Here is a 25974-nt window from a genome sequence, read left to right on the forward strand (position 1 = left end):
AAGCGGCGGGGGGCGGAAGAAGCGGGGCCGGAAGCGGAAGCGGGGCCGGGCGGGCGGTGCAGCCGCCGCGGTCGGGGCTGGCGATGCTGTCGCTGGACTTTCTGGACGATGTGCGGCGCATGAACAAGCGGCAGGTGCCGAACCGGGGCGGGGGGAGAGTGTGGGTTGGAAATCGGGTCGGGCCGGGTCCCGGGGGATCGCATCGGGCCGGCTCTGCCCTGCCCGGGACCGGGCCGCGGAGCCTGACCGGCCCCCTCTTCCCCCCCCCCCCCCTCCCCGCCCCCAAGCTGTACTACCAGGTGCTGAACTTCGGCATGATCGTCTCGTCCGCTCTGATGATCTGGAAGGGGCTGATGGTGGTGACGGGCAGCGAGAGCCCCATCGTGGTGGTGCTGAGGTAAATCCCACGCCGTGGGGGGTGAAATGGTTCTGCGGTAGCGCTCCGGGGTGAGGGGTGAAACCCCACGGGGCGTGGGTAAGGGCTGGAGAGCCGCGGGCCTCGGCGGTGCTGGAGCCGCCGCCCCATCCCACTCCCCAGAGGTTTTCCAGAGGGATGGGGTAGCTGGAGGGTGCTGGCCTGTCCCCGGCGGGCGAGAGGCTCTCCAAGAATTCATGCTCTTCCATAACGCAGAGGAGAAGCGAGGGAAGAGGAAGTAGATAAGAGAGGCTGGCAGTAAAATAGCATCTCAGCCTTCCACCTCGGTCAGCTGGCTGGATGCTGCGTTAGAGAGGTGGTCCAGAGGAATGGGAAAGAGGAGGAAGGACTTCAAAGAAATATGACGAGAGTGCAACCCCGGTGTTTCTGGATTGTACTAAACCTGTGGGAGAAACGCTCAGCAGTGTGGGTGAAGGAGGCGTGAGGAAGGAAGGCCTTGAAGCAGAGGGTTATGAACCCGTCGCTTGCAGGGGATCATTCTTCTATAAAAGCAGTGTTTGTGGCAGAGCTCCTCTTCTCATCAAGGCTAATGGCACTTCCCGTAGTAGAAATTATGGTAGCAGAACATCACAGTGTATGGGTACCTCCTGCCGTGCCCCTCTGCATGTGTTGTTGCTGCTACATGAATAGTTGAAGTCTTGGTTAATGAAAAGGGAATTGAAACCTTTGAGGTGCCAGGGAATAAACTCCTATAGTGAAAAGGAGTCGTTGGGTTTTTTAAATGGGAACTGGCTTGCTGAAATGCCTGGTGAGCTTTATTGTGTGTTCCATTGCATCCTTAGAAGTATCCGCTAACTCTTCTTTTGCAGCTGCTTGGGTTTTTTTCCTGGCCTTCTAGTGAGCTGTAACATGGCCAGGAAAAGGGGAGCCTTAGCTGTACTCTTTTATATAGCGGTTATCGGTCTGTAGCTGGGTATGTTTCAGGTGTTGCCCTCGCAGAAGTGCCGTGCTGTAGCTACCACCAGCATTACTTCCACCCTCCTACTGCCTCGGACAAATTCCTGTGGCTGAAGTCCTTGGGCAGCCGTCAGATGCTGGCATGGATATTGCACAGGGCTTGTTCTGTGTCCACGTTGGCCTTTCTGTTTGTTTCTACATTGGTGTTAATTGCCACATGCCATTTAACAAAACTCCCTCCTGTTGGGACTGTGAAGATGTTTCATGCTGTTCCTCCCAGTGAGTAAGACAGGGGCCATTAGGTCACGTCCCTTCTTCAGCGATGTGATCTTCTGTTCTGAATAGCAGCTTCTGCACTCTCTGGAGATAAAACGTGAATATATGTGGTACTTAAAGTTCATCATTTTGTTTTGTACTCATTATTTATCTGGAATTAAGAAGGTTAAGTATTTTCTAACACTTGCCATTTACAAGACAGAAGAAAAATAACTTGAATAGCATTGCCTGAAATGAGATCGTTAAGCAAAGTGATGAATCACAATAACAAATTTTTAGCACACCCGTCTGTCTGTTCCATATGGGAATACAAGAGCCCGTATGTTTTCAGTGCTTTGTTCATGAGCATGATCTGTCTACCTGCAAAAACCAAAAATAAATGAAATAAAAAAAGCTTCCCACCACTGCAGTGCTGCCAGTGTAGCCCTTCCAATGAAGAGCTCAGAAGTCGAGAAGATACCATTTGTCATCAGCTTTGTTGTTATTAAGAAAGCAGAAGGCTTTTCCTGTTTAGCGTGCTTTTAACACTGGCTGCTGGCAGTGCTCTTTTCCCAGCAAATCTAAACTGCTGGTAGTGTGATGATTGAAAATCTGATTGTAATAGTGGTTAGACACATACCTGGTCTCCAAGGTGTTTTTCTTTGGAGCTCTTCATTGAGGTTCTTGTGGGATGTTTCTTAAAGGACTATAAATGCCAAAACCTGATACTGAGTGTTTAAATATTGTTTGATTACTCCTCTTCTCTTTTTCAGTGGAAGCATGGAGCCTGCTTTTCACAGAGGAGATCTCCTGTTCCTCACAAACCGAATTGAAGATCCAATCAGAGTGGGAGAAATCGTGGTCTTTAGGATAGAAGGAAGGGAAATTCCTATAGTCCATCGCGTCCTGAAAATTCATGAGAAGTATGTCAAGAATCTGCGGGGGTTGTACTGCAGACGTTTAGCTAAATTGTATGTTTCCTCATCTCCTTGGGTAAAGGAATGGGTGGGATGTCAGTAACAGATATCCAGGTGCTGTAGGAAGTAACAGAGGCATTTCAGACAGACAAAATCTGCCCTCCTTGGTTTACTTGTAAAGATTATCCAGCAGAATGCACAAGCTGGGGAGTCTGTGCCGATATCCTGGACTCCCTGTGCCACCTAATGTCTCCTGTGCCATCGTTTCTGTCCCAAGCTGCTACGTAATGTTGCTGTGTTGTCTCCTGTAGGTATAGCTGCATTTGTGTGTGTGAAGTGACTCTTGTCTGTAGAGGTAGAGCTTATGGAAGAAGGGTATTTTGTGTGTAGCATGCATTATTTTAAAGCGTGTCTTTATGGTCCTGGTTCCTGCTCTCATGCAGAGGCAGGGTGTTTCTTTTTTACTCTGTAGGAAGTTTTGAGTTGTACTCGGAGTCTCTATGTGCGCTGCACTCTCCGTGTACTGTTTGTTCTCTAAACATTTAGCAGGTTGCATGTCTGAAGGAATGAAGTGCAGTCAGTCTGGTTTGATTGCTGAACAGGGCTTAGTTTTCCAAGCAAGGCTTCCTCTGCAGCCATGAGCCTTCAGATTTTGCTGGATGGAACTGTGACTGCTGCAGGCCAGTCTGTGGGGATATGAGCCAGCCCCGTGAGGCATTTGAGTGAAAACTAAATCTTGAACTGGATCCCTAATTCTTCAAGCCATCTCTGAGAGGGCAACAGTTGGATGGGGTCCCAGCATCTGTTTCAGCTGAGTAAATGCCTGCTGCAATATGAATGAACTGGAACTATACCAGCACTCAGAGATCTGTTCCTAGGTCAAGTGAATCACTTGAATTGTATGTAAAGGTGGCATATGAAGATTGCTCTAGTCAAGTGAGGTTGATGGGTTAGAGAGGGTCCGTTCCCCCAAGCATTCGTAGCAGCCACAGCTGTTGGGACTTCTAGACCATTTGTCTGGCCCAACATCAAGGTCAGCCAGCTTCGTGCACATAAATAGTCCAGCTGAAATACTGGCTGGATGAGGGAGTGGCACCTCTCCCAGTAGACAGAGCAGATTCTTTGCTGTTCAGATTTATTCTGTACCCAAAACTTTTAACAATGTCAGTTTTCAAAGTACTTTGATACCACTAATTTAAAAATAAGGTCAGTATACTTGGTAAATTTGATATCTAATGTTGCACGTGCACTTTTTGTGGTGTCTTGGGAACACTTCTAAGTGAAAGGCTACTTTCTTCCTCCCCTATTGCATGCTGAAGGCTCAGCTGGGCTCTGGTGCTGCTGCTTGGGCTGATTTTTGAAGAGGCAAGAAAGGTCAGGGTCTTCTTTCTCCACTCTCAGCCAGTGTATGGGAAGGAGAAGCGGAAATGTGCATTCTGTGCAGCAGTTCATCTCCAGATACCACCCACCCTTCTTTTTTTGTCTGGCTCTATCTCAGCACTAGGTATTAAGGTATCCTGCACTTTTTTTTGTTGTTGTTTTAAATCTAACAGGACCATAGTGCCAATCCTAGATTCTGTGAAGTAAAGCCATTGTCCAGTATTTTAGGTTTCATTTAAATAAAACAACCAAACACAGACCTGATCTTTATGTTAGGGAAGATAAAACTGAAAAATTTGTACTGTGACCTGAAGCTGGGTGCTGAAGGAAGGACTCGGATATCAGTTGCTTCTTTCACTATTTAAAGAATATTTTTCTGGTGCCAGTTTGCCATTCAGGAGTGTCCTCTGAATAGCTGGAGTTTCCCATTTCTTCCTGTAGTTATGGACTGAATATGAAACTGAAAAGTCTCTGTGAAAGCTGACAAGAGTGTCAAAATGAAGGAAAACAGAAACCCTGTTCTCAGTGATTTTGTGGCAACTCAGGCTCCAGTTCACATCAGTATTGTTTCAGTGAGAAAATGTTTTTTACTTGCTAGCCTTTTCTTCTTTGTTCAGAGTGAAATTGAGTTAATTCTTTATCACTAAACACAGAGTCTGCAGTCAAAATTTACTTAGTGGTTTTGGTGCAGGACAGCCAGACAAGATTTCATTCACCTTTCAGACAGCAGAGCAACTGTGCTGTGGGCTTTTCACGCTGATTCGTGATAGAGCATTGAATTTGCTCAAAAAGATGGTGTGCTCCTACGCCATCAGTCTTCAGAGCTGAAACTACATTATCTGCACCTTTGGGTATCTTCATCTTTTTGCAGATTGTATCTCTTAAGCTCCTAGAGTGTTTGTTTTTCCCACACTGTGAGCCAAATGTGCTTTGAAGAAAGATCTGTTCTTTTTTTCCCCTTTTTTTTTCCTTCCAAGCTTCTCCTGTCAAGTAACACACATTGGTATTCAGGCATGATGAAAACAGCATGAGCTCTGAAGACCTTTTGCATGCTTTCCCGTGTTGCATTTGATCTGTCATTTCTGTGAGTATGCAGACAGAATCAAGCAATGAGAATGCTCCAGCTCAGCATCTGCCTTCACATGCCACAGGGAGATGACAGTCACTGGCTGATCCCTGAGCAGTGGCACAAACTCCTGCTTAGAAGCAAGCATTGCTGGCTGGCCAGCAAGCTGAATGGAAATGACTGGGGAAGAATGCATAACATGGTGTGTAAAGCTAGAGCATAACAGCAGCTGTTTCCAGGTGAAAGCAAAGGTTCATCTGCTCCAGGATCCTGTTTCTGGCAAGCTAATTCATCTCAGGACCAATGAAAGACTAGAGAGAGTATGTTAGTGACAATTTCCCTGCTTTCTGCAAGTTATGTCCCTGCTTTACGCAAGCATAAAGTCACAGTTCTTTATTAATAGCCTCCTTTCCTTTTTTACATGGAGTATCTGGTCACTTTTTGAACTGTTATAATTTTTTGGCATCCAAAATATCCTTCCAGAGAGACGTGGTTTAGTTTTGCACTGTTGTTAGTTCTGCGTAGCACCTTCTCTGGCTTGTTTTAACATGTTACCTCTGAGTTTCATTTGATGCCCTCTAGGTCTTGTATTGGAAGAGGCAGTGAAAAGCTGTTTGATTGTTGCTGTCTGTGTTGTTTGTATTGGACTACCGTCATATCTCCCATCAGTTCTGTCTTTTCCAGGCTGAAGAGTCCTGGTCTGTTGTTTCTTGTATGGAAGTGGTTCCAGACCTTGTTATCCATTTCTGAACCTTTGCCAGTTCTTCTCTCCATTTCAAAAAAGGATGTAGGGAGTTCAGAACTGCACAGAGCATTCAAGATGTAGGCACATCGTGAGTTCATGCAGTATCATAATGGTATTGTTTGTTTTGTTCTGTCCCCCTTTCCTAATAATTTCTAAGTTTCAGCTTGCTTCTGACCACTACTGAGTAGAACTGTATGCTTTACCCCAAAGTCTCATTTTGGGTGGTAGTACGGAGCCCAGAACCCAACATTTGTATATCAAGCGAGAGAAGCATGAACGTGAGAGGTCAAAAGCAAAGAGGTGATAGCTGCACCTTCGCTAGAAATGGCTCATCCTGCTGGTTCTGTTCTTAAACTCTGCTGGAAAGCTTGGCTGGGGCTAGAATTCATTCTTTCATTGGCAGTTTTTTTCCAAACCGTCTGCTTTCCACTGCATTTGACAGAGTTTCCCTTTTTCATCCTGCTCAAACATGTAGGACACAATTGCTTCTAATATCTTTGTGTTAGCCTCTACACGCTTGTTCTAGAACAGCTTTTAATAAGTTCTTTCTCTCTGACTTACCTGGCTGTCTTGTCTTTGCTAGGCAAAATGGTGACATCAAGTTTTTGACAAAGGGAGACAATAATGCTGTTGATGACAGAGGGCTGTACAAACGAGGGCAACACTGGTTGGAGAAAAAGGACGTAGTAGGACGAGCGAGAGGGTAAGTGAAGCTGAAAAAGATGCAGCTTTTTACACTGCCCTCCCCCAATCCCATCTGTTAATCCCCCCTCTTCTTGAACTCTCCCTGCTGGGTTTTTGTGACCTGCGTGAAAGCTTTTCACAAGGTACTGTGGAGAGTTAAAAAACAAAGGTAGTTCAGTTCTTAGCGTGGCCTAAGCGAAGGTATCAAGCTGTGAGCTGCATCCTGAGATTTTGATGCTGGATGGACACCGATGCAAAGGCAGTGCATACTCAGGCATGATCAGAATTTTCATCAAAATTATTCTGCAAGGCACAGTCTTTGCAGGCAAGCAAGATCTGAACAAGGCAGATGCTAAAACACGCTCTGGGGCTGGTTGTCACTCAGCCCCCACTGCCATGGCTTTCCTGCTTGGGAGGAAGAAGTCCCAAGCCTGTTGACTGTAGCCCTCGGCATGCTTCAGTGGCTCTTCCTTTGTACAAGTGCCAAGGCAGTGCTTCTCCCATATGCACCCTTGAATACTGTTTGTTTTAATAAAACCTTTATTCTTGTAGATTTGTGCCCTATATTGGAATAGTGACTATCTTAATGAATGATTATCCAAAATTTAAGGTAAGAGCTCTTTCATTTTCTGCCTGCTTCTCCCACCCCAGCTAAAATGAATTCATGAGAACTTTATACACACAGGCAGAACCGTTTGCCCTGTATGTTTGCTGCTGTTACTGCATCTTTAGATGTGAATGTGCACTCTTGCGTCTTCTCTTCTTTCTCTTACAGTATGCAGTCCTCTTTTTACTGGGGTTATTTGTGCTGGTCCATCGAGAGTAGCCTCTTGCACTGAAGTACGAGGTGAAGGTGCCATGGATTTTTTAGATGAACGTTTTACGTAGATGATGGTCTGATGTGCCGGGAGGAAGATGAAAACATGCATTTCAAAGCTTCTTGCCAGTTTGGGTTTGTTTTGGTTTTTACTGCGTAAGGGCGAATGTTTGTCACAGTATTTCCAATGGTTTGTCACATTTTAGCATTTTTAGTGAGTTTTTATATTAAAAATTTAAGCCAAACTGTTCAGTGTTTGTACTTTGAAGCTGAGCTTCCTCTCGAAGTGCCTACAGGACACTGTCCTCTAAGTCTGTGCCTCCGCTGGGCAAGCGTGGCCTCTGCCTGTGCTGACTGGATTGTCAAACAGTGAGCTGTGGAGGTGATGTTTTTTCCAACTGAGAACTGGAATAAAGATTTTTGCATCTCGCCCAGTATGAGCCCTGCCACATTCTTCATTATTGCCCTGCTGAGTGCAGCCTTGTTGCCCTGTGTCCTTGGGGGGGTACCTGGGCTTTGCTGTTGCAGAGTGACTCCTAGGGCCTAGCAAACTAACTTGTCCTCTCTTTACAGAAAAATAGCAGCTGCTCCTCTCATTTGTTTTTGGAGAGTGAACAGTCCTGAACTGTATATCTGTTCAATATTTCTGTTTCTGTAAATTACACTGAAATAATCTGCTTAAAGACTGCAAGGTCAAAGGATTACTTCATGCATAAGCTGACATTGTGCCACTAGGTAACAGAAGAATGGAGATGGGCAACACCCATAGCTGTTTGGCAGGGATGATTTAGTAGGATGCAATAGTAATATTTTCTTAGTTTTGGAAAGGGGTTTTAGGTCTCTAATGATCCCTGCAGCTGGCCATGTCTTACAGCTCACCTGAAAGCTACGGAAAAGCTGAGCCCTCACTGAGGTCTGAAAAAAGAAACTGGTTGTCACCATGGCCATCCGCTTTTTTTCTAGGCTTCTCATTCAGGATGGTGATCCTGCTTGTGAAGATGTGGGGTCAGAGGAGAGCCCGAGAAAAGAGGTACAAGGCAGAGACTCCAGTTATCATCTTCGGTATAAATTTGTGACACCTGCACTGAGTGATTGACCATTATAACTCACCTCCATGGTGTCTATACTGACTCATGAAAACATTTTGCTTTGTCTTCACTAGGGCAGATCTTCTCAAGAGCAGGCAGTGGGAGCACAATGCCACTGCTACCTCTGTCTGAGGCTGCCTGACCCCTCTTCTGCAGTTTACTTCCCAGTTGTCTCACTAGGACAGCTTCCCTGTGACAGAGGGAGCCTGTCTCCTCCCCTAGGTTAACAGCTCTCCTCTCAATCTTGCAAAATTTACAGACACTTCAAAGCTACTGTGTGTTATTTCGGGTGCATTTCACCGCATCCTCTATTCCCTCTTCCTCATGACTGCTGCAAGATTCCACAGCAACAGGGATCATTAAAGATGATTGCTGCTGCCATGCACACAGCTTGTGTAGGGTAAAAGCAGTCGGGAAAGGCAAGGACAAAACCCAACGGGGTGTTTATGGTCTATTTTCAGTTCCTCACATATGTACCTCATTAGGCTTGTCAGGCCTGTCCCATCTCTGGTGGTGAATTGTGCTGTTAGTTATGTCTGTGGGACCATTTTGCTTAATGGTCAGTAGCTGAGCTGACCTGTGGTATCCCAGTATGAGTTGGTTTAACTGGGTGGTTTGTTCCCCGAGTAGGATGAAGAAAAAAAATCATCTTACATTTGGGACGCTGCAAAGAGTCTATGAACGGGTCCAGCCCCTAGCACTGAGCGTTGGGCCTGTGGCTCTTTGAGTAAGCATAACTTAGTAATAAAAATGGTGATAAAATCCATATCTCCCACTCGTGGTCCTGGAGCCCTTGAGAAGAGAATTTGGATACAGAGTTTCTCCAGAGTGCTTGAGTCATGGATGGGATCTTTTGTCAAAAGCCAAACCTAGGCAGCAGTGAGGGAACACAAAATCACCTTTGAGAGCTGCCATCACCGTGGAGCACCTTTCTGAGGACTTCAAGCAGCATTTCTGCCTTTGCAGATCATGCTGAGGCTGAGTCTCTGTTCCCTGCTCTGCCTTTAGCTAAAGCTGGTTTTGTGCATAAATTGGTTTTTAACTTGGGCTCACATAAAGTCGAGCTCTTCTGAAATCTGCTAATCAACACCTCCCAGTGAAAACTTGCTGAAAGTGCTGCTGTTACTGTTCTCTGAGTCTTCTCACTTTCACACCCTTTGCAAAAATCTGAGCATGCAGAAGCAGTTGTGTTGCTGTCAGTGAGTTAATTTGACAAAAAAGGCTAAAATACAAAGGATTTATGCTTATAGAGCAAGGATTAGCTTATAAAGAGCATCTGCTGAAATCCCAGTTCTTAGAGAAAACTAATGGTGGTTTTGAGATGTTAGGAAATTATGTCCCCATCCTGCTCGTTGCAGGCTTACTGGTTACTGGCAGCAGGTGTCAGCAATCAGTGCAGCTGAGGACACCTGCTTGTTGCCGGTGTGGGTGCAAACCCACGCTTGGGCACTTTGCAGGAAGGTGTGCTTTTCCCAGCCTTGCTCTCACATGATGCTATGTGAAGCGATTGAGCAGGAAGTGCCTAAAAAATGCAGGGTCATTGGGGTAAAGGTTGGCATGAAGCCTGCTGCAGGTCAGCTTCAGTGGCTTACTCTCTTCTGGGTTTGCAGGCACGTCAAGAACAGAAACAATTGCCCTAAATCAGGGTCTGCGGTGTGAGATTTGGGAATTCATCTCTATGGCCCGTGTTCTGCCTATTTTCAGCTCAGTGTAGCTGAGAACAGTGGTTCTGTGTTTGTTATCTGCAGTCGTGAAACGAGGTGTTGGCTCTAATTAGAGTGAGGATAAATAAGCAGTTAATCCACTCACAGCTCTAACGCCCACCACCTCCCACACTGCCTCCCACATCACCTCCCACATCCCTGTAACGTTTGTTTTTCCTGCCACAGTGGGGCGAGGGAGTGCTGGGGATGAGCCTGCGCAAATTGGAAACAGAACGTGGGGGTAGGATGACAAAAGAGTTGTTGCTGGCTCTGTCCCCGCCAGACTTATTCTGCTTTGCTGAGCAGAAAAGCTACAGAGCGTGCAGGATCTCTGGTTCAGCTAGGTGCTAATGCTGAAATGTTTGGCGAGCGCTGCTGTGCTCCCGCAGAGCCAGGGGTTTTGCTGTTAGAACTTGATGTGTCTTTGTTTTTTATTCCAGTTTTATTCTTTTTTTTTAAAGGTGAAGCTGTCTGGCCAGCTCCAACAAAGCCTTTGAGACCTAAGGCTTAGGAAAGGTGGAGATCTTTGTGTCACAACAGGAATAGGATTTGTTTGTAAAGTATGTGGGTGTTGAAAGGTCTGGTTTATAAAGGAAAAAAAAAAAAAAAAAAAAAAGAAAAAAAATCTGCCAGGGCTAAGATTGCTTCTGTCTCTGTTGTGTTTACAGCCAAACAGAGCAGGTTTTCTGGTAGGCAATTTCATTGCTTAATTACTGTTCAATCACATCCGCAGTTCAGGACACAGATTCTGTCATGGGCAGAAGCTGTTTCACAGAGCAAAGTGATGCTGGGCTATTTCTGAATGTTGCTAGAATTTTCTTGGGTGACTTTTTTTCATATCAAAGCTAAATGCATAAGCAAAAGCATGATGGATGGGAGGTGAGCTGTGAGGACTAATGTGCTGAAAGTTGAAGCTCCTTGAGACAAAGGCTGTCTTTGTATGTTCATGATGCTTGAATGCACAGTTGTCGGTTAAACAGTAACAAGCATTACACTGTTTCATCCAGATCTGTTGCTGCATATTGCTTAGCAGGAGTTTCTAGGGCTTGTAAGATGATAGGTTGTATGCTTTCTTTAATGAGACTGGGTCATCTTGTGGTAGTTTTCTTGCCCTTAAAATCAGAACAGATCAACCTTATTTTTTCTGAGGAGAATCTGCAAGATGAAGTCTTGCCCATGCGTGGTTAGAAGACCACTTCTTGCTGGAGAAATGCATGAATGCAAATCCAGCGCACAGCTCCCAGAACGGACTAAGCTCGTTGGCCAAGAGGAGAGGAGAAGGTGGCTCAGGCAGAGCATGCGACTTGGGGATGGCTCCTGTGCTGGAGCAAGGGGGTTGTAAAGCAGATGTTTATGTATCCCAGGCTGAAGACCCACACGGTGTCAGTGACTCAGCGGCTAAATCGGATGAGTAGTGTCCTGGTTCCGGTTCTCAGACTGCAAGGTGTGCCTGGGTGATGCCAGAAAGGCACAGCCATCACGGTTCCCGTCAGTGTCAGCAGCTCCTGGTGGTAGTTGATGCATAGTAGATGACTGATCTGATCATCTCATTGCTGGCTGCTGGGAGAAGAGAAATAGCACCTACGTTGCGGTTTGAGCCAATTGAATAGCTTCCTGCCCCTTTTACCTTCTCCCCTCCATTGCAATACTTCCATCCCCTCATCATCTGCACCCAGGCGCTTCAGCTTGCTCACCCATCAGGAAGCCACAGGTCTCTGCAGAGCTAGCTCCACCAGCCTGATGCATGTTGGATTCAGAAGGGGCACAATGGCTTTCCTGGCAAATCTGCTTTATTGGATCTACTTAGCCATAATTGCGTGGCTTCACTGCTGATTGGTAGTCTGCCCAGCCATGAGGAGCCCCTCTTCATGGTAGCAGCTTTTCTGCTGCTGTGTGCTCATCCCTGCTTACCCCTCAATTTCTGTAAAAAAACACCAACTCCTTCACGCGTAGTCCTGCTTCCCCGTGGAGCAGGGCCCGCCTGGGTGCTGGGTCCTGCTGGTTGAGCACATCATGTGTTTAAACCTTTTCCTGCTCATGGGGCAATTCTTACACATGTTCAACTCCAGCAGGGCCTTTGAATGCTTGATCTAGCAGAGTTCCCTAAACCTTGGGGGAAATCAGATATCTCCACAGAGGACAGTCTAAATAGGGATGGACTAGAAATGCACCCTCTGTGATCCAGGACAGAGCAGACACGTTCTCTGTCTCTTGCTCCCTCTCCCTGGCTCCTTATTTCTTGAGTTTTTTGCTCCTTCTGTTTAAAAACACTTCCCAGAGCTCTCTCTGCCGAGCATCTTGATACCACCTTTCTTTTCCAATCTCTCCTTCCCCTGTAGAAACTAACTTTGCAAGGGTTTCAGTTTCCAGAGAGGCAGAGGTAAAATAATGTGGAGAAAATGAACTTCAATTTAATTTCTCTGAACCTCAGTTCACTGAAACTGGGATGTCAAATTTCTGCCATGTAATTCTGGTTGGGACACGTCTGAGCTAGCCCTGGATTTGCCTGCAAGAAAACAAGATTTTGTTCTCTAAGTCATCTTGCAGAGCAGTTATTTGTACTATGTCCAGCGGGCGTGGATTGAGTGGGAAACCTCAGGGAAAACCACAACTCATTTACGGCTTAAATGAAAATTGAAAGAGAGTTGAAAACAAGATGTGCGAGATTTCAAATTTTATCTTTTATGAACAACAGTTGTTGCCTGTGGACGAATGAATGTAACAGAGGAATTTAATCTTTGTAAACAAGAGACAAATGCATCAAAACAGACCCTCGGGCATATGGCAGGACTTAAAATTTGACCTGGCTTTGAAGAAGTGGTGAAGAAGAGGCTGAAACAACCACTACTAAGTTTTATTGGCAGCAGGAGCTCTGTGAAAGAGACAAATAGGGGGATTTGAAGCCTTTGCTCTTTGTATTTGGTTTTTATTAGAGCCATCGGTTTGGGCATGTATTTGCCTGCCCAGGTGGATATTTGCAGGGCCTGGGAGCTCCTGCACTGTGTTTTGGGAGCTCTACAGCTTGGAGTGTCTCCCAGGCCAGACTGGCCACCTCTCTGGGAGATGCAATAGTCAATGCCAAAGTATCAAAGCATAATTCAACAGAGAAGAAAAAAAATTGACCTTGTTTAACCTTGCTTTAAACACTGTGAACCATGGTATTTCCAGGTTGGTCTGTTATGTTTGTTCATTATTAGCTCAGCGTTAGCAAGGCTCTCTTAGCTGTGCAGATTTTAGATACATTTATTTTGCATAGTTATGGAAAGGTCTCCTTTCTTTGCCTGGTGAAATCTTGCTTCGTCTTTAGGTACACTTGGAGGATTTGCTAATAGTGCCAGTTTCACAGGTCTGTTACTACTCATATTAGCCCTACACGGATAAGAGTTGCTCTTTGATAAGGAACAGGGCACCCCAGGTGTCCTGTGCTGCCATCAGCTCCTGGACACCAGCAGCGGAAGAACCTGCAGAAGAGATCAGTGACCAAGAAGATAGCAAGGGACCCCCAGGCCTGGGTGGAGCTGCCCACAGGCTCTGAGGGGATGCAAACCTGAAAGCGTTGACCTTTTTGCTGTGGTGAGTACCCATTCTGTCAAGCCCACCATGGCACCAAGGGACAGAGTGGTGGCTGAGGTGGAGGTGCAGGGATCTGTAGGCTATAAACCAGATCTGTGGACTGGAAAGGAGTAGGGCTGCTTTGAAGAGTAGAGTTGGAGCTTGTTGAAGGAGTTAGGAGATGTATGGGCAAGGTGAGCCCACTGGGATCATTCACCTGGATTTCCCAAAGGTGTTTGGCAAGGTCCCTCAGCAAAGGCTCCTAAAGAAAGGAATTGGCCCTGGAGTAGGAGGTGAGGTCCTTACAGGGAAAAATCATTTGCTAAAAGGTAAGGAAAAAAAAGTAGGAGGCAACAATCTCTGTAGCAGAAAACACCAGGGAGCTGTGCAGTGACTGCCTTCAGCGTATTCAAAAATGATCAGCAAAAGCAGGCAAATACTGAAGTTTGCTGTTGATACAAAGGATTGAGTGGACGAAGGCAAACTGTGGAAAGAGACTGGGCAATAAAAAAGATGAAATTCAAATGTACATAAATATAAAATGGTGCACAGGGGGGAAAAACAATTTTAACTCTATTTATAAAACAACGGGTTCTGAGTTAAATGTTACCATCTGGAACGTTGGGGTCGTAACAGATTGTGCTATGAAAATGTCAGTTCAGTGGTCAGTAGCCATCGAGAAAATAAATTGTGTGCAAGAATTACTAGGGGAAAACAGAGAACAAAACAGACAGTCACAGTTTCCTCCAACTGGAGGCCTTGGGGGAAACCAATGGTGCAAGCTAAGGATCCCTGGAGCTTTGAGGCTGCTTTGGGTGAGAAGGGCCCATTCCTGCAGGGCGCGTGGATCTCTGCATGGCTGTGGAGCAGTGGCTGCAGGCTGCTCTCACCCCGCCCCAGAGGGTTAATCCCACCAGGAGAGGGGACAGGGTTAGCTCTGTGCAGATGCATGCTCTGCCTCAAGGACATAACCATCTATCAGAAGCCTGGCGTTTGCTGAGTCACCTCTGTCCTTCCCTGGCTCTACTGCTGAGGCCCTTGCAGGAAGCTAGTGGCTGACAGGCCAATCTCCTGCACCACCAGCGGAAGTCAGTGCAGTGACCTTTGCTGGCAGAATCAATTTCTAAAATAGAATTTGTAATACCTTTTTTGATATATAAGTTGGGAAGATTCCTTTGGTGGCTGTAACAGTTGTGAAAGTGAACCTCTGCTGAGCTGGAGAGAGCAAGCAGTGGAGGAGCGCTGCAGTGATAATTCCTGCCCTGAATGCTGGAGGTCTCAGCAGGTTCCAGACCAAAGCTGTCACATCAGCAGGCCCCAGCCTCCTCTGCTGCTGAGTGCTGGCTGCCCCGCTGCTTGGCAGATGGGTGTGCAGGTGCTGGGAGGCCCAGCTCTGCGCGCCAAAGTTGGAGGAAGGCAGAGGCTGAAAATATGTCACAAACCCTGCCAGGCTAGTGACTGGGGACTGGAGTTCAGGTTATGGTGCCTCTCCCAGGCAGGTCCCGGGTGCCAGTTATTTTTCCCAAATTAGGAACAACATCACCTCTTCGTGAAGAAAATATGGACTAAAAAAATCCAGAGAAAACCTGGTCTCCATTTGTAACCAAGGCCACTTCTGTTGCAGCCACCTCTCAAGGCTGCGTTTGTTCAGGCTCAGGGTGACAAGGGAGGGGGCAGCTCTCTTGCCTTCCCAGGAATGGAGGAATTTGGCAGCAGTGTGATCAGCCCACTCTGGCCCCATACGACTGAGTTGCAGCCCTTATTTGCAGGTGCAGTAAAACACCCTCTGGATGGACCCTGCTTGTGAAGGACCCGTGCCTGCCCAGGGGCTGCTCAGCACCCACGCCACGTTCAACGGAAAACTCACTTGGCTGTAATTACGCCACTCAGGAGGGCGAGCTGGTCGGAGCCTCCTGCTCAGGATCTGTCTGTTGGTGTCTGGGGCTAGTTTTTAACGAGACTGCTGCAGAGTATGAAATCAGTCTTCTCAAAGCCCTGCCTGGATTACAGCTGTGCAGTTTCAACTTTAGCACCGATGCTGCTGCTCAGCGAGCAGTGAGCTTGGGTCCCTTTCAAGGGTCACTTTCCATAAAAACCCCAGTGGCTGCCCTGAATCGTTCTCCCACTTCCAGCCTCCACCAAGTCCCTGAGCAGCTATTCCATTGCTCTTCTTCCCAGGCTTGAAATGAGGGTTATGGGCTCCAGTCTCCCCCACATGCCCCATCTGGCCAAACCTTGGTACTCGGCAATTAATCCGGTGTCCCCTCAGTTTCCAAGCATTTATAATGATACTGCAACAGGGCAGGAACTCCCTGATTTCCTTTTCCCAGCCTTTCCCAAGCCTGTCTTGCAGTCCCTCGTCAGTACTACTGGGATTCACCTATTCCTCCTCTATTCCTCCTTCCATCCTGACCAAGGTAACTCGTGCAGCCTGCAGCCACCAGCTGAAAAAGAGGAAAGATGTGCGTCAGTTTGGTTGCTTATCTAGTTCAAATCCGATCAGCACAAAAGTCTTCGCCCTGTTTGAAATGCTGTGCTGGTTCCTGCTGCTGGTCCCCTGTCCCTGGGGGCTGCCTGCCCCTCTCCAGTCCATCTCTAAGGAGCACTGTGCTGCCCTGAAGGAGCAGGACTTAACCCAGGTCACGCTTTGGTAGGTGCTGTCATTGCCTGGGGCTCTTTTCTCTGTCTTCTCTGTAATTGGTGTCACTTTATCCCTGGCTTCATCCTCCGTAATCCTACAGGTAACTCCTCATCTCACTCTTCCCCGCCTCTCGCTGCTGGTGTGCAGGGACACAGCAGCTATAGCAAGCACCAGGAACAGACCGAGTCCTGCTGGGCCTTCAGGCAGAGTTTGGACCCTGACACAGGGAGGGGTTCCCCCAGCCAGCACACTGCAGCTGCCTGAGCGAAGCCCTGGCATTTCTGGGAGAAAAGCAGCAGACAAGTCGTTTGCTTGTGAAGTGGAGCCAGCAGCTCCAAAGCACCCACGGAGGAATGCAGCTCAGCTTCCCAGATAACACCCTTCCCCAGCATGAGGAGAAACCCAACTCATCTGTGCCAGCACTGGGCCCTCTCTGAACCTCACATCCTCCTCCTCCTGCCCTGACTACATCCCAGGCCTTCTCCAGACACCCCAAATTTCCAGCGCTTTTGCCACTTTGTGTGAATTTAAAACCGTTTGGAAAAAAAGGCTTGAGATCACGTCAGTCCATTTCAAGCCATGTTTTATTAGTATGTAGTGACAGTGCAGGACATTGGAGGAGGGACCCGGGCTGCAAGAGGAAATTAAAAAGCGTGTGTATGTGTGTGTGCACGTGCACGTGTGCAGCTGGAGCCCCAGCTGCCCTGCAAATTACTCCTGCCTTCTCCAGAAGGTAGTGGTGCAGATGGGGCAGTGCAGATCAGCCCTGGTGTTCCCCCTCTCACACCCTGACCAAGGTAGTGTGTGCAGCCTGCAGCCACCAGCTGAAAAAGAGAAAAGCTCTGTGTCAGTTCTGTTTGTGTGTCTAGTTCAAAATCAGATCAGGGTGGGATCGTGGGCATCAGCCCGGGCAGCACAATCAAACTCTAGTGAAACCTTCCCCCAAGGCTTGTGGCGACTGACAGGGGACAGAGCCAAAGTGGTGGTCACAGCCACGTCTCTCAGCTGACTCAATGGAGGAGATGAAGCTGCCATGATGCGAGCATGAGGGTCAGGGCCACAGTGCTGCAAATGCCCATCCGTGATGGGCGTCGTATTCATACACCCCACGCAGTGCATGGGGAGCACCCAAAAGGGCCATCTCCTCAAAAAGGCGAGCAGAGGCGTGGGCCCAGCACTGCCCTGCTCAGCAATACTCCTGCTGAACGTAGGCAGGGAAGGAACGTGGTGAGAAAGTGGAGCGAGGTTCCCCGTTGCAGCCCAGGCCTTTCAGCACACATAGATACAAGGCTAGAGAGGCAGCCACCTCCCTGATGGGTGGTGGACCAACTAGAAGGCAATATCTCCCAGTAGGCCATGCCCGTCATCATGGCACAACTCCCAGATGGTAAGGGAGCACATGCTGACCAGCCAGCTGGCCACCCAAGGGGATGCGCACACAGTTTGGAAGGATGCATGTCTAAAGCAGGAGTACTTTTTACTTTTTTTCCTCCCGTCATTAGAACTGCATTTGCAGTTCACACTGTAACCCCCTGCTGTTGAAGAGAAGCGAATCTCCTCTAGTCCTTTTCATTTAAACAGCAGTAAATGCTGAGAAGGGCATCACTAATAAATCCTCCCTGTGACGGTTCCCAGGAGAACCGGGTCGTCTCAGGTACTCCTCCCCCACCAACCAGCACCTCCTTGTAAAATTATGGAGCTGTAAATTTGGCAGAAGCTGTCAGGGCCCTGAGGAGGTGAGGCCTTAATGGGTCCCACCTGGGACCTCCACCCTCATAGGCCCAGGAACCCATTTATAGCTCAGCCCTGAGCCTTTAATCTCTCATTGATCTATGTTGTAGGAGCATTGGTCTCCAGCTCTGCAGTGCCTGGCTATGGACTGACTTGACCTGATCTCAGACCTGCCTCATCGCTATGGACTTGTCTGGACTGTGTCTGACCCTGGTTACCCCCACTAGACCTCATCCTGACCTGCAGCTTGCCCTGGGACCTGCCTCATCACCATGAACGTGCTTGATGATCTGGACTCTCTCTGAACTTGGTGACCATCGCTGAGTCTGCTCTGCTTGCCTCTCAGGTACTGTGGCTGTTGAGAGAGCTGTGTTGCTGGCCACCTGATCCTGGTCAGCCCCCAACCCTTCAGACCTTCTGCTTCCTGATAGTGGTCTGGGTATACAACACAAAATGGAGACAATGCACAGCCCAGCATGCTAGGTGAGATTTCTGAGCATTCATGCTCATCTTGTCTTTACCATTTCAGATGCATTTCCTGCAGCAGTCTAGCCCCTGAGAGCACCCCTGTATAAATGTGGAACCTGGAGGAGCCTGAAAGCCCCTGTAGGCTGCAGGCAGGTGACAAGAAGAAACAGACCACAAACTGTTACTCGGGGGGGGGCCCTGATGAAATGCTTCCAATTTTACATGGACTTCACATCACTTGAGCCCTGCGCATAAACAGTCCATGTCCCAGGCCCCCACTATCTCTGTCCCTGGCATGGCTGGACACAGCTCCATCCATGCTGTTGCTGGATGTGCATAGCTCCATCCCATTAATGGAAGAGGAGGAACTGATGGTGAATGTGATAACCAGTGGCAGGTTTGGGTGTAGTGGTCAGGAAACAGTGGTCTGCAAGATAGTGAAGGGAGAGGAAAAGGTGAGTAGTAACATGCAGACTCTGGTCTTCACCCTCTACAGGGATCTGGTAAGTGGGGTCCTGTGGGAGGCGGCTCTGAAGAGTAGAGGAGCTCAGCAGAGCTGGCAGGTCTTTAAGGACAAGATCTTCCAAGTCCATCCCAGTAATCAGGTACACAAGTAGATGTACTTGTGGGAGATGCGTTTGGCTAAACTGGGAATGAAACTCATGACTGAGCTCTGGTATGAAGGAGGTGGAAGCATGGACAGGTCATGAAGGAGAAATCTGGAAGTGTTACCTGGGCTTGTAGGAACAATATTAGGAAAGCCAAAGCTCAGTTTGTTGAGATGCGTGAGGAACATCAGCTCTTCTGTAACTATAGTTACAGAAGTATATAACTATTATTATAGAAGTTCTACTTTATAGAATCGTAGAATCATTTAGGTTGGAAAAGACCTTCAAGATCACCGAGTCCAACCATAGTTACAGAAGAGCTGATGTTCCTCACGCATCTCAACAAACTCCTTTAGTTGTAGAAGGCTGAAGAAGGAAGACGAATGGTCGTGGACATGGGCAAAGCTGAGGGACTCCAGGCCGCCTTTGCCATGGTCTTCGCCAACAAGGTCTGCCAGGCCGTGTCCCCGGAGGCAGGATTCAAAGAGAATAACCAGCGGTGGATGAGGGTCAGGGTGGTTATTGCTCGGAGAGCTTGGCCCGTAAAAATTGGGGAGCCCAGAGGGGCTGCGTCCAAGGGTGCCGAGAGCTGGCCACGGGTACCGCCCCGTGTCCTCGCAAGGCCGCTTGCAGCATCACGGAGCGTGTTCCCGGGCAGACGGAGAAGCGGGAGGTGGTGGGGTTAGGCAGCCCGGGCTGAGCAGGGGTAAAACCCACCCTGACCAACTCCTGCAACGGGACCGTGGGATTCGTGGGCGAGGGCAGAGCACCGACGCCGTTCACCTCGGAGGCAGATCTGGCAGCACCCCCGGGCGGTGGGATGAGAGGGGTTCGGGACAGAGGGGGCGAGGACCACCCCCCCCCCCCCCCCCCCGGACGCGGGCAGCAAGCGGCGCCAGCCCTCGCCTCCCCTCAGCGGGGAGCGGGGCGGACTGAGGGACGCGGGCGGCAGGGCGGGACCCCCACCGGCTGCCGGCGAGGGGGCGGGGCCGCAGCACGCCCCGCCCCCCTCCCGCGGAGTATAAGGCGGGGCGGCGGCGGCAGCGGCGGGTCCGGGTCCCGGCGGGGCGGCCATGGCGGCGCTGCGCTGCCTCCTGCTGCTGCTCTGCGGCGCCGCGCTGGGGCCCGCCGTCCACCTCGACTTCGCCGAGCACCGCAGCCAGGCGGCCAAGATCAAGGTCAACCCCCGCGGCAACCTCTGGGCCACAGGTTAGCGGGGACGCGTGTCGTGGAGGAGCTGTGGGACGGCGGGCTGTGCAGGGCACCCTCTGCCTCCCCGTGGGGATCCCCCCCCCGCCCCCGCTACCCCGCAGCGCGGAGGGGAACGCTGAGAGGCTTGGGCTTGGCGGGACCCGTGGTGGGCAGGAGAAGACCGGGGCAGGGATGAGGCTACCTCCTCCCGCACCTGCCGGTGAGAGGTCCGGCACCGCTTTAACCCCAGGGACCCGGTCAGCAGGAGGGGGAAGTTCCCCCAAAGTCCCCTGCGGAACGAGGGCTTGGGGTTTCTGGGTTTCTCCTCGTTTTCCTGTACTTGGCTAATTTAGGCACTCGGTTCGCTCAGTTGCTTCTCGTTGACTTGCGCTGGCGTGAGGCAGCAGGTGACAGCTTAGCCGGAGCCCCTGCCTCTCCCTCCCCACAGGCGCTTGTGTGGTTGGACACACAGGTGCGTTGTATTGCAGGTCACTTCATGGGGAAGAAGAGCGCCACGGGCTCCCCACGCCTGGAGTCGCCGGAGGAGCCTGCAGTGCCCATGGTCTTCGGTCCCTCTCTCAGAGCCTTGCTGGAGGACATGATGGAACTGCTTACCCGTGAGCTCCTGAAAATCCTCTTGCAAGAGAGACTTTTGGATGAGAACCAAGGAAAATATGACCTCGCTGACCAGGTGAATATTGATTAAGATGGATAGAGATGCTCGGAGCAGGGAGGTGGTGGAGATGTTAATCTGCAACAGCCAGCCTTGCTGGAGTTGGGAGCATCTGCACGGCTGCTGGAGGTGTATTCCCCACCTTTCTGCTCCTGTTAACCCTCCTTAAACCACTTCGTAAGACCAGCCACAAAGGGGCAGAGGAGAAGTCTCCCTAGGCTCGCGTCTAGCTGGGCAGTGGCTAATAGTCCCAAATGCTTGGGAAGGGTGTGAGGATGGGCAAGGTGTGTGCTGTGGTGGAACTGTGGCAGTGGTGATCTCCAGTCCAGGGGCTGTTAAGCATCGGGGTCTTCCTCGGCCAGATGCAGAAGGGGATGGCTGGTCACTGTGGCTGCTGTGAAGAAATGTCCCCTTTTCCAGCCACTGCAGGAATAGGGAAATCCTTTCTCCCCTCTATTTCTGCAGAGAGAGGCCAGGAGGGACACAGCTCTTTATGTGAAGGGAAAGGAGTCTGTCCTGCAAAGAGGTCTTGGGCTTCTAATGCCCTCATCCTGGGTCTGTGTCTCTGCGGTCAGGATCCCTCATTACTGAGGGGCACATAGTTTTGCTAGCTTGCCTTGCAGAAGGGAGGTGTGCGTTAGTCGTACTGCTGCACAGTGGGTCTCGGGGAGCAGGCAGGAGCTCCAGCAGTCCCGCTGAGCGTCAGCAGATCCTCAGCGTCCTCAGTGTGGCTTTTGCCTCAGAGCTCACCCAACTCCTAGTGGAAAACCTGCCCCTGGGAGCAAGGCACACACACACATCCTCACACAGGATGCGGAGATGGAATTGCTTGGTCCGTGTGGCTCTGCTTGTCTGTTGCCTCGTGCACGCTTCCATGGTGCCTTGCCCTTTTTAGTTGCTGCAGGAGGTAGCTGAGAGCCTAGAAGGGATGAAATCCTCTTAGGTGGGTCCTACATGTACTGTCCCAGTGAGCTGCTGTACTTGAGGAGCTATCCAGTAACACTGCACACAGGTAAAGCTACTTCTGTTATCCAGGTTTAGGCAGTGCTTGCTCCTATTATTTGCGTTTTTTTTGGGAAGGCACAGGTGGAGCAGAGTTGCAGGGATGTGACCCTGAGTGGCACTGATTGTTCAAGCGCCTTCTTGACTCAGTTTCAGCAGACTAAGGTAAGTTGAGGCTTTCCTAGAGAGCTGGTCCCATCGGGATAGAGGGCTTTCCACCGTGAAGCCACCTGGGTATGGCTAAGGGCACCAGATCACTCTCCTCCCCTTAAGATGCTGTGTTCTGTGACCGCTGCGCTGCTGCAGCTTTTGCTTCTTGTATGCAGCTGAAAGGGAGGAGAGGGCTGTGAAGGTCCTGGACCCTTCTCCATCCTCCCTGGAGAGCCTTTGAGGAGGAGGGTATTTGCTGCATTAACTGCCTGAGATGATGGGAGAGGTGGTGGATGTGCCTCATCCGCTAAGATGTTCACGAACGTGTGGTGTGAGTTTGATAAAAGTGGTCCTTGTGGCTCTCCTTTGTGTACGTAAGTTGCATGGTCACTGCTTGCGCTGCAGATGTGCCTGGGCAGAGGCTGCCCTGAGTGCTGGTGCTGTGTCTTAGGCTGCCAGCTGGGTGCTGGTGCCCTGCCATCCCTGTTGGTGCTCATTGCCAGTGTTCAAAGGCAGGTCCTGGCCATGGGGAGCACCCAGCACTGGACATCGGCCTTTGGCACCTGTGTGCTGGGTGCCAAAGCTCTGCTGCTGGAGGATGATTTGGCTCACGATCAAGCAGATGCTGGCCAGCTGCCTGCCTCACTGCCCCGATGCCTCTCTAGACTCAACTCCTGCCTTCCTGCTCCTTTCTTTGCCACCCGACACCCAGGCTGTCCTTGCCTCTGAGCTGCTGGTTGATACTACAGGACTACTTCTCCCTGGTGCCTTTGAGCGCTGTCTGTGTTATACTTTTCCATGGGACCTTATTTTTTCTTGCTCTTGTGGGTGACACGGTGCCAATGCAAATTTCCAGCACCCTGGCAGCTTTCTCCCTCAGAGTGACTTACTGGACAGCTGGGGTCAGGACTCAGCCTGTGCTTGAACTGATCTGTGTGCTGTTTTCATCACCTGCCTAACAAGCCGTTTAATAACTCTGCTCCGTGAAACTCTCTATCCACCCCCTGCGCAGGTTCTGTCACTTCCATCTTAACTCGGTTTAGAAAAACAAAGATGCTTCTCCCTTCCTTGGGAGCCCCCAGTCAGCAAGGCAGGAATTAACATGCTCTGTAAGTGTTGCTCTCCTCCAGCATGTGTGCTGTGCTTCATGGCAGGATAAGTATTGAGGGAACTTTCTTATTGAAAAATCCAATGGGCTTTTCCTTTCCTGAGGGTGTCACTGATCATTCCTGAACATGTTCTTCCTTTCTGTGGGGCTGCTCTAAGCATTAAATAAATCCCAGGGCTTAGTCTTTTTGCTTGCTGTCCCCTGACGTGGGTTAGTCTGCTGCTGTTGGGTTTTGTCTCAAGATGTTTCCCATCCCTTTGCAAAGCAAGAGCCCATGTGCTGCTCCATGCTTGCGATGGCTGAAGTTGCGCAGAGCAGAAGGGGTTTGCAAACAGATTTCTCTTTTGTCTTTTTAACCACATGTGGCAGGCAGGGCTTGGCTTTCAGCACGCTGGGGCTTCACAGTGCCACCCTGTTTCTGTGTGTGAAAAGGATTTAGCTGGCAGAGGAGGATTGTCCCCATCTCTTGTCATCTTCTTGGGTGTGTGGCAGTGTTTCTCTCGGAGACAGACAGGGTGCGACCATGTACATGGAGTGGAATGGCTCCAGGGGTGTGGGGAGAGCCCTTCTGCATGAAGGCATATGCTGCCCTGCGTAGCTCTGGGACCTCTGAGCAGTATGCAATCCCACAAAATCCCTCTGTAACTCTTCCCTGCTGTGTTTTGTGTCTCTTTTTGCCTTCTCACGTAGCAGTCTGGCTGAATCAGGCCCTGAGGCTGCTCTTGTTCCTGAGGCCCAACCGAGTGGCTGTGTCTCAGTGGGCTGGTGAAGTTTGCCTCTGATGTCTGTCATCTGTGGTCCAGCTGTTGGAGCACAGGATGAGAGGCAGGAGCCAGGCTCCTGGCTCTTTCCTTTTCATGTGCCATCCCAAACCACCCCTGAAAGTGCCATCATGGTCCAGCGTGGGATGTTTGTCTGATCTGCCTTGTGGTACCCAGCAGGTGATGTTTGTGGAGGCTGCATATGGGACCCAGTGTCTCACTGTTGTGCCTTTTGTTTTAGGAGACAGGGCTTTTAACAAAGGTGCTGGAGAAGTATTTTTCAAACTGAAGAAGCACAGCCATGGAGGATGAGGTCTGCAGGCTCGGCCATGCATGGCAAACGGAGAGCATCGTCCTTGTGGGTTACTGTAGCAACATCACTTTTATTTATTCTTTCTGTAATATTGTTAATAGTGATTGCTTGTATGAAAAGCAGAGCCTCCCTGTATATTTCCTGTATGTTTTCTGCTTCCTTGATGTCTGATGTGCCCCTGTGAATAAAACTGGCTCTTTGCACAGACTAGCTCAGACTTTTCTGTGAGGATGGGAAAGGCAGACCCCCAGGGCTTCTGCAGGAAGAATGGGGAGTGGGAGCAGCTTGGTGGGGGATGAAGGGAAGCTCCTGGCTCTCAGCAGCTGGGAGGGGATTGAATTCAGTCCCTGCAGCCTCTGCTCACTGAAGGAGACCCTAACTGCTGCATGACAAAATTACAAGCTTGGATGAGCTGATCGCACCACTCACTACTGGAGCAGCTTTATAACCCTCTTTGCTGGAGAGACTATCAGCAAAACCTCCTGAAAACAAAAAGTGTCTTGCTTGTGGCATTGCTGGGATTTCTGGTTCAAGCAGGTTCTCTGCTTTATGGGACCCCAGGGTTTACTACAGGCTCATTGGCCTTGGCCGGACCTTCTTCTGCTGTTCCTCATGTGCGGATGCTGACTATTAAACACTGAGCCTGTTTATGTGCCTCCTTTGGGATGATTGCTTGGTGTGCCTTCACCTTGTGCACATAGTTAAGCGCTCATGTGGGCAGAGGTACAGCCCTGGGCTCCTCCATTGCTCAGGGCAGCTGTAGAAGGGCACAAATGGGGGCTGCCCAAAATGGGTAATGGAGCACAGCCCAATGAGCAGGCTCTGGTTCTGCACCTTCTGAAAGTGCTGCTCGTAGATATAACCTATATCCCCCAGCCACCCCTGGAGCTTGTCCCTAGGCAGAGCTAAACCTGACAGCAGATTCCAGACTGATGCTGTAAATGAAACCATAAGCTTTTCCCCTCCACGCTTCTGATGCTAAATTCAACCTGAACCTTTGAGCTCCTGCAGTATGGAGAGCCCTTTTCCCAAGAGCAACAGGAGCCAAGAGCCATGTCATGCCAAGCCAAGAGAGAATCCAGCATCTGAACATGCTGATGACCAGTAGAGGGGAGAAAGCCACAGCAGGAGACCTTCTCACCTTGCTGCCTAACACTTCAAGGGTGGCTTGAAGCCCAGGTGGCATTTATGAATGTATTGCTCCCACAGGAACTTACTCGTGTGCAAGGGAAAAGCAGTGGCAGCCCTAAACCCTTTTCTGGGGAGCTGCAGGAGGGAATGTCTGGTCCCCATCCCAGGGCAGATGTGGGGCGTGCAGGCACAGATGCCCTGGCCCACTTGCATTATGGCACAGTGCCAGCTCCTGCCCACCCCCAGGCCTGGAGATGCTTCTCAGGAGATGGCACGGTGCTGCAAACCCACTGCTGATGTCACAGAATGTCCCAAGCCAGGTAAGAGCTGAAGCCACCAGTTTAGGGGACAGCTGGGGACATCATGGAATCCTCAGGTCCTGCTTGGTGCAGGCTGGCAACTCTGGGAGGTGAAAAAGAGATAGGTATTGCAGAAATGCGTGATGTGATCACCATTCCTTCTCTGAGCTTATCCTTGGGGTGCAGGTCATGTTTGTGGGCACAACCAGCTTTCACAGTGCTCCTGTTTGCAAAAAAAATGATCCTGCAGGTTATTTGCAGAGTTGCCTGTCTACCCAACTGCTTGCCTGTCACCCATCTCGTCCCCTGTATGCCATCCTGGGTTTGCTGGCAGCAATTGCCCGGGTGTTGCCAGCTG

At 49.8% G+C, this 25974-nt stretch overlaps 2 protein-coding genes across 6 annotated transcripts; both read left to right on the forward strand.

Annotated features, from left to right (window-relative positions):
• Positions 1-20756, forward strand: SEC11A (SEC11 homolog A, signal peptidase complex subunit). Of its 5 annotated transcripts, XR_007507461.1 has the most exons (8): positions 30-134; positions 288-397; positions 2362-2559; positions 5621-5773; positions 6280-6399; positions 6933-6990; positions 18023-18395; positions 20668-20756. XR_007507461.1 is itself a non-coding variant. In XM_049812014.1 (7 exons), the coding sequence occupies exons 1-7, from the start codon at positions 84-86 to the stop codon at positions 7204-7206; spliced, it is 741 nt and encodes a 246-aa protein (XP_049667971.1). In that variant the 5' UTR covers positions 1-83; the 3' UTR covers positions 7207-7442. The 5 variants fall into 5 exon arrangements, 4 of the variants coding, with proteins under 4 accessions (XP_049667971.1, XP_049667968.1, XP_049667969.1 ...); XM_049812014.1 differs by lacking the exons at positions 18023-18395; positions 20668-20756 and adding an exon at positions 7156-7442 and having other exon boundaries at positions 1-134; XM_049812011.1 differs by lacking the exons at positions 18023-18395; positions 20668-20756 and adding an exon at positions 7156-7442 and having other exon boundaries at positions 2362-2511.
• NMB (neuromedin B) lies at positions 20040-24394 on the forward strand. The gene is made up of 3 exons (XM_049812022.1): positions 20040-20197; positions 20668-20870; positions 24115-24394. Exons 1-3 carry the CDS (start codon positions 20062-20064, stop codon positions 24160-24162), a joined length of 387 nt encoding a protein of 128 aa, XP_049667979.1. The 5' UTR covers positions 20040-20061; the 3' UTR covers positions 24163-24394.
• Positions 24395-25974: the final 1580 nt, after the last annotated feature.

The sequence above is a fragment of the Accipiter gentilis genome, chromosome 10 (assembly GCF_929443795.1).
Source record: "Accipiter gentilis chromosome 10, bAccGen1.1, whole genome shotgun sequence".
Taxonomy (NCBI): Eukaryota; Metazoa; Chordata; class Aves; order Accipitriformes; family Accipitridae; genus Astur; species Astur gentilis.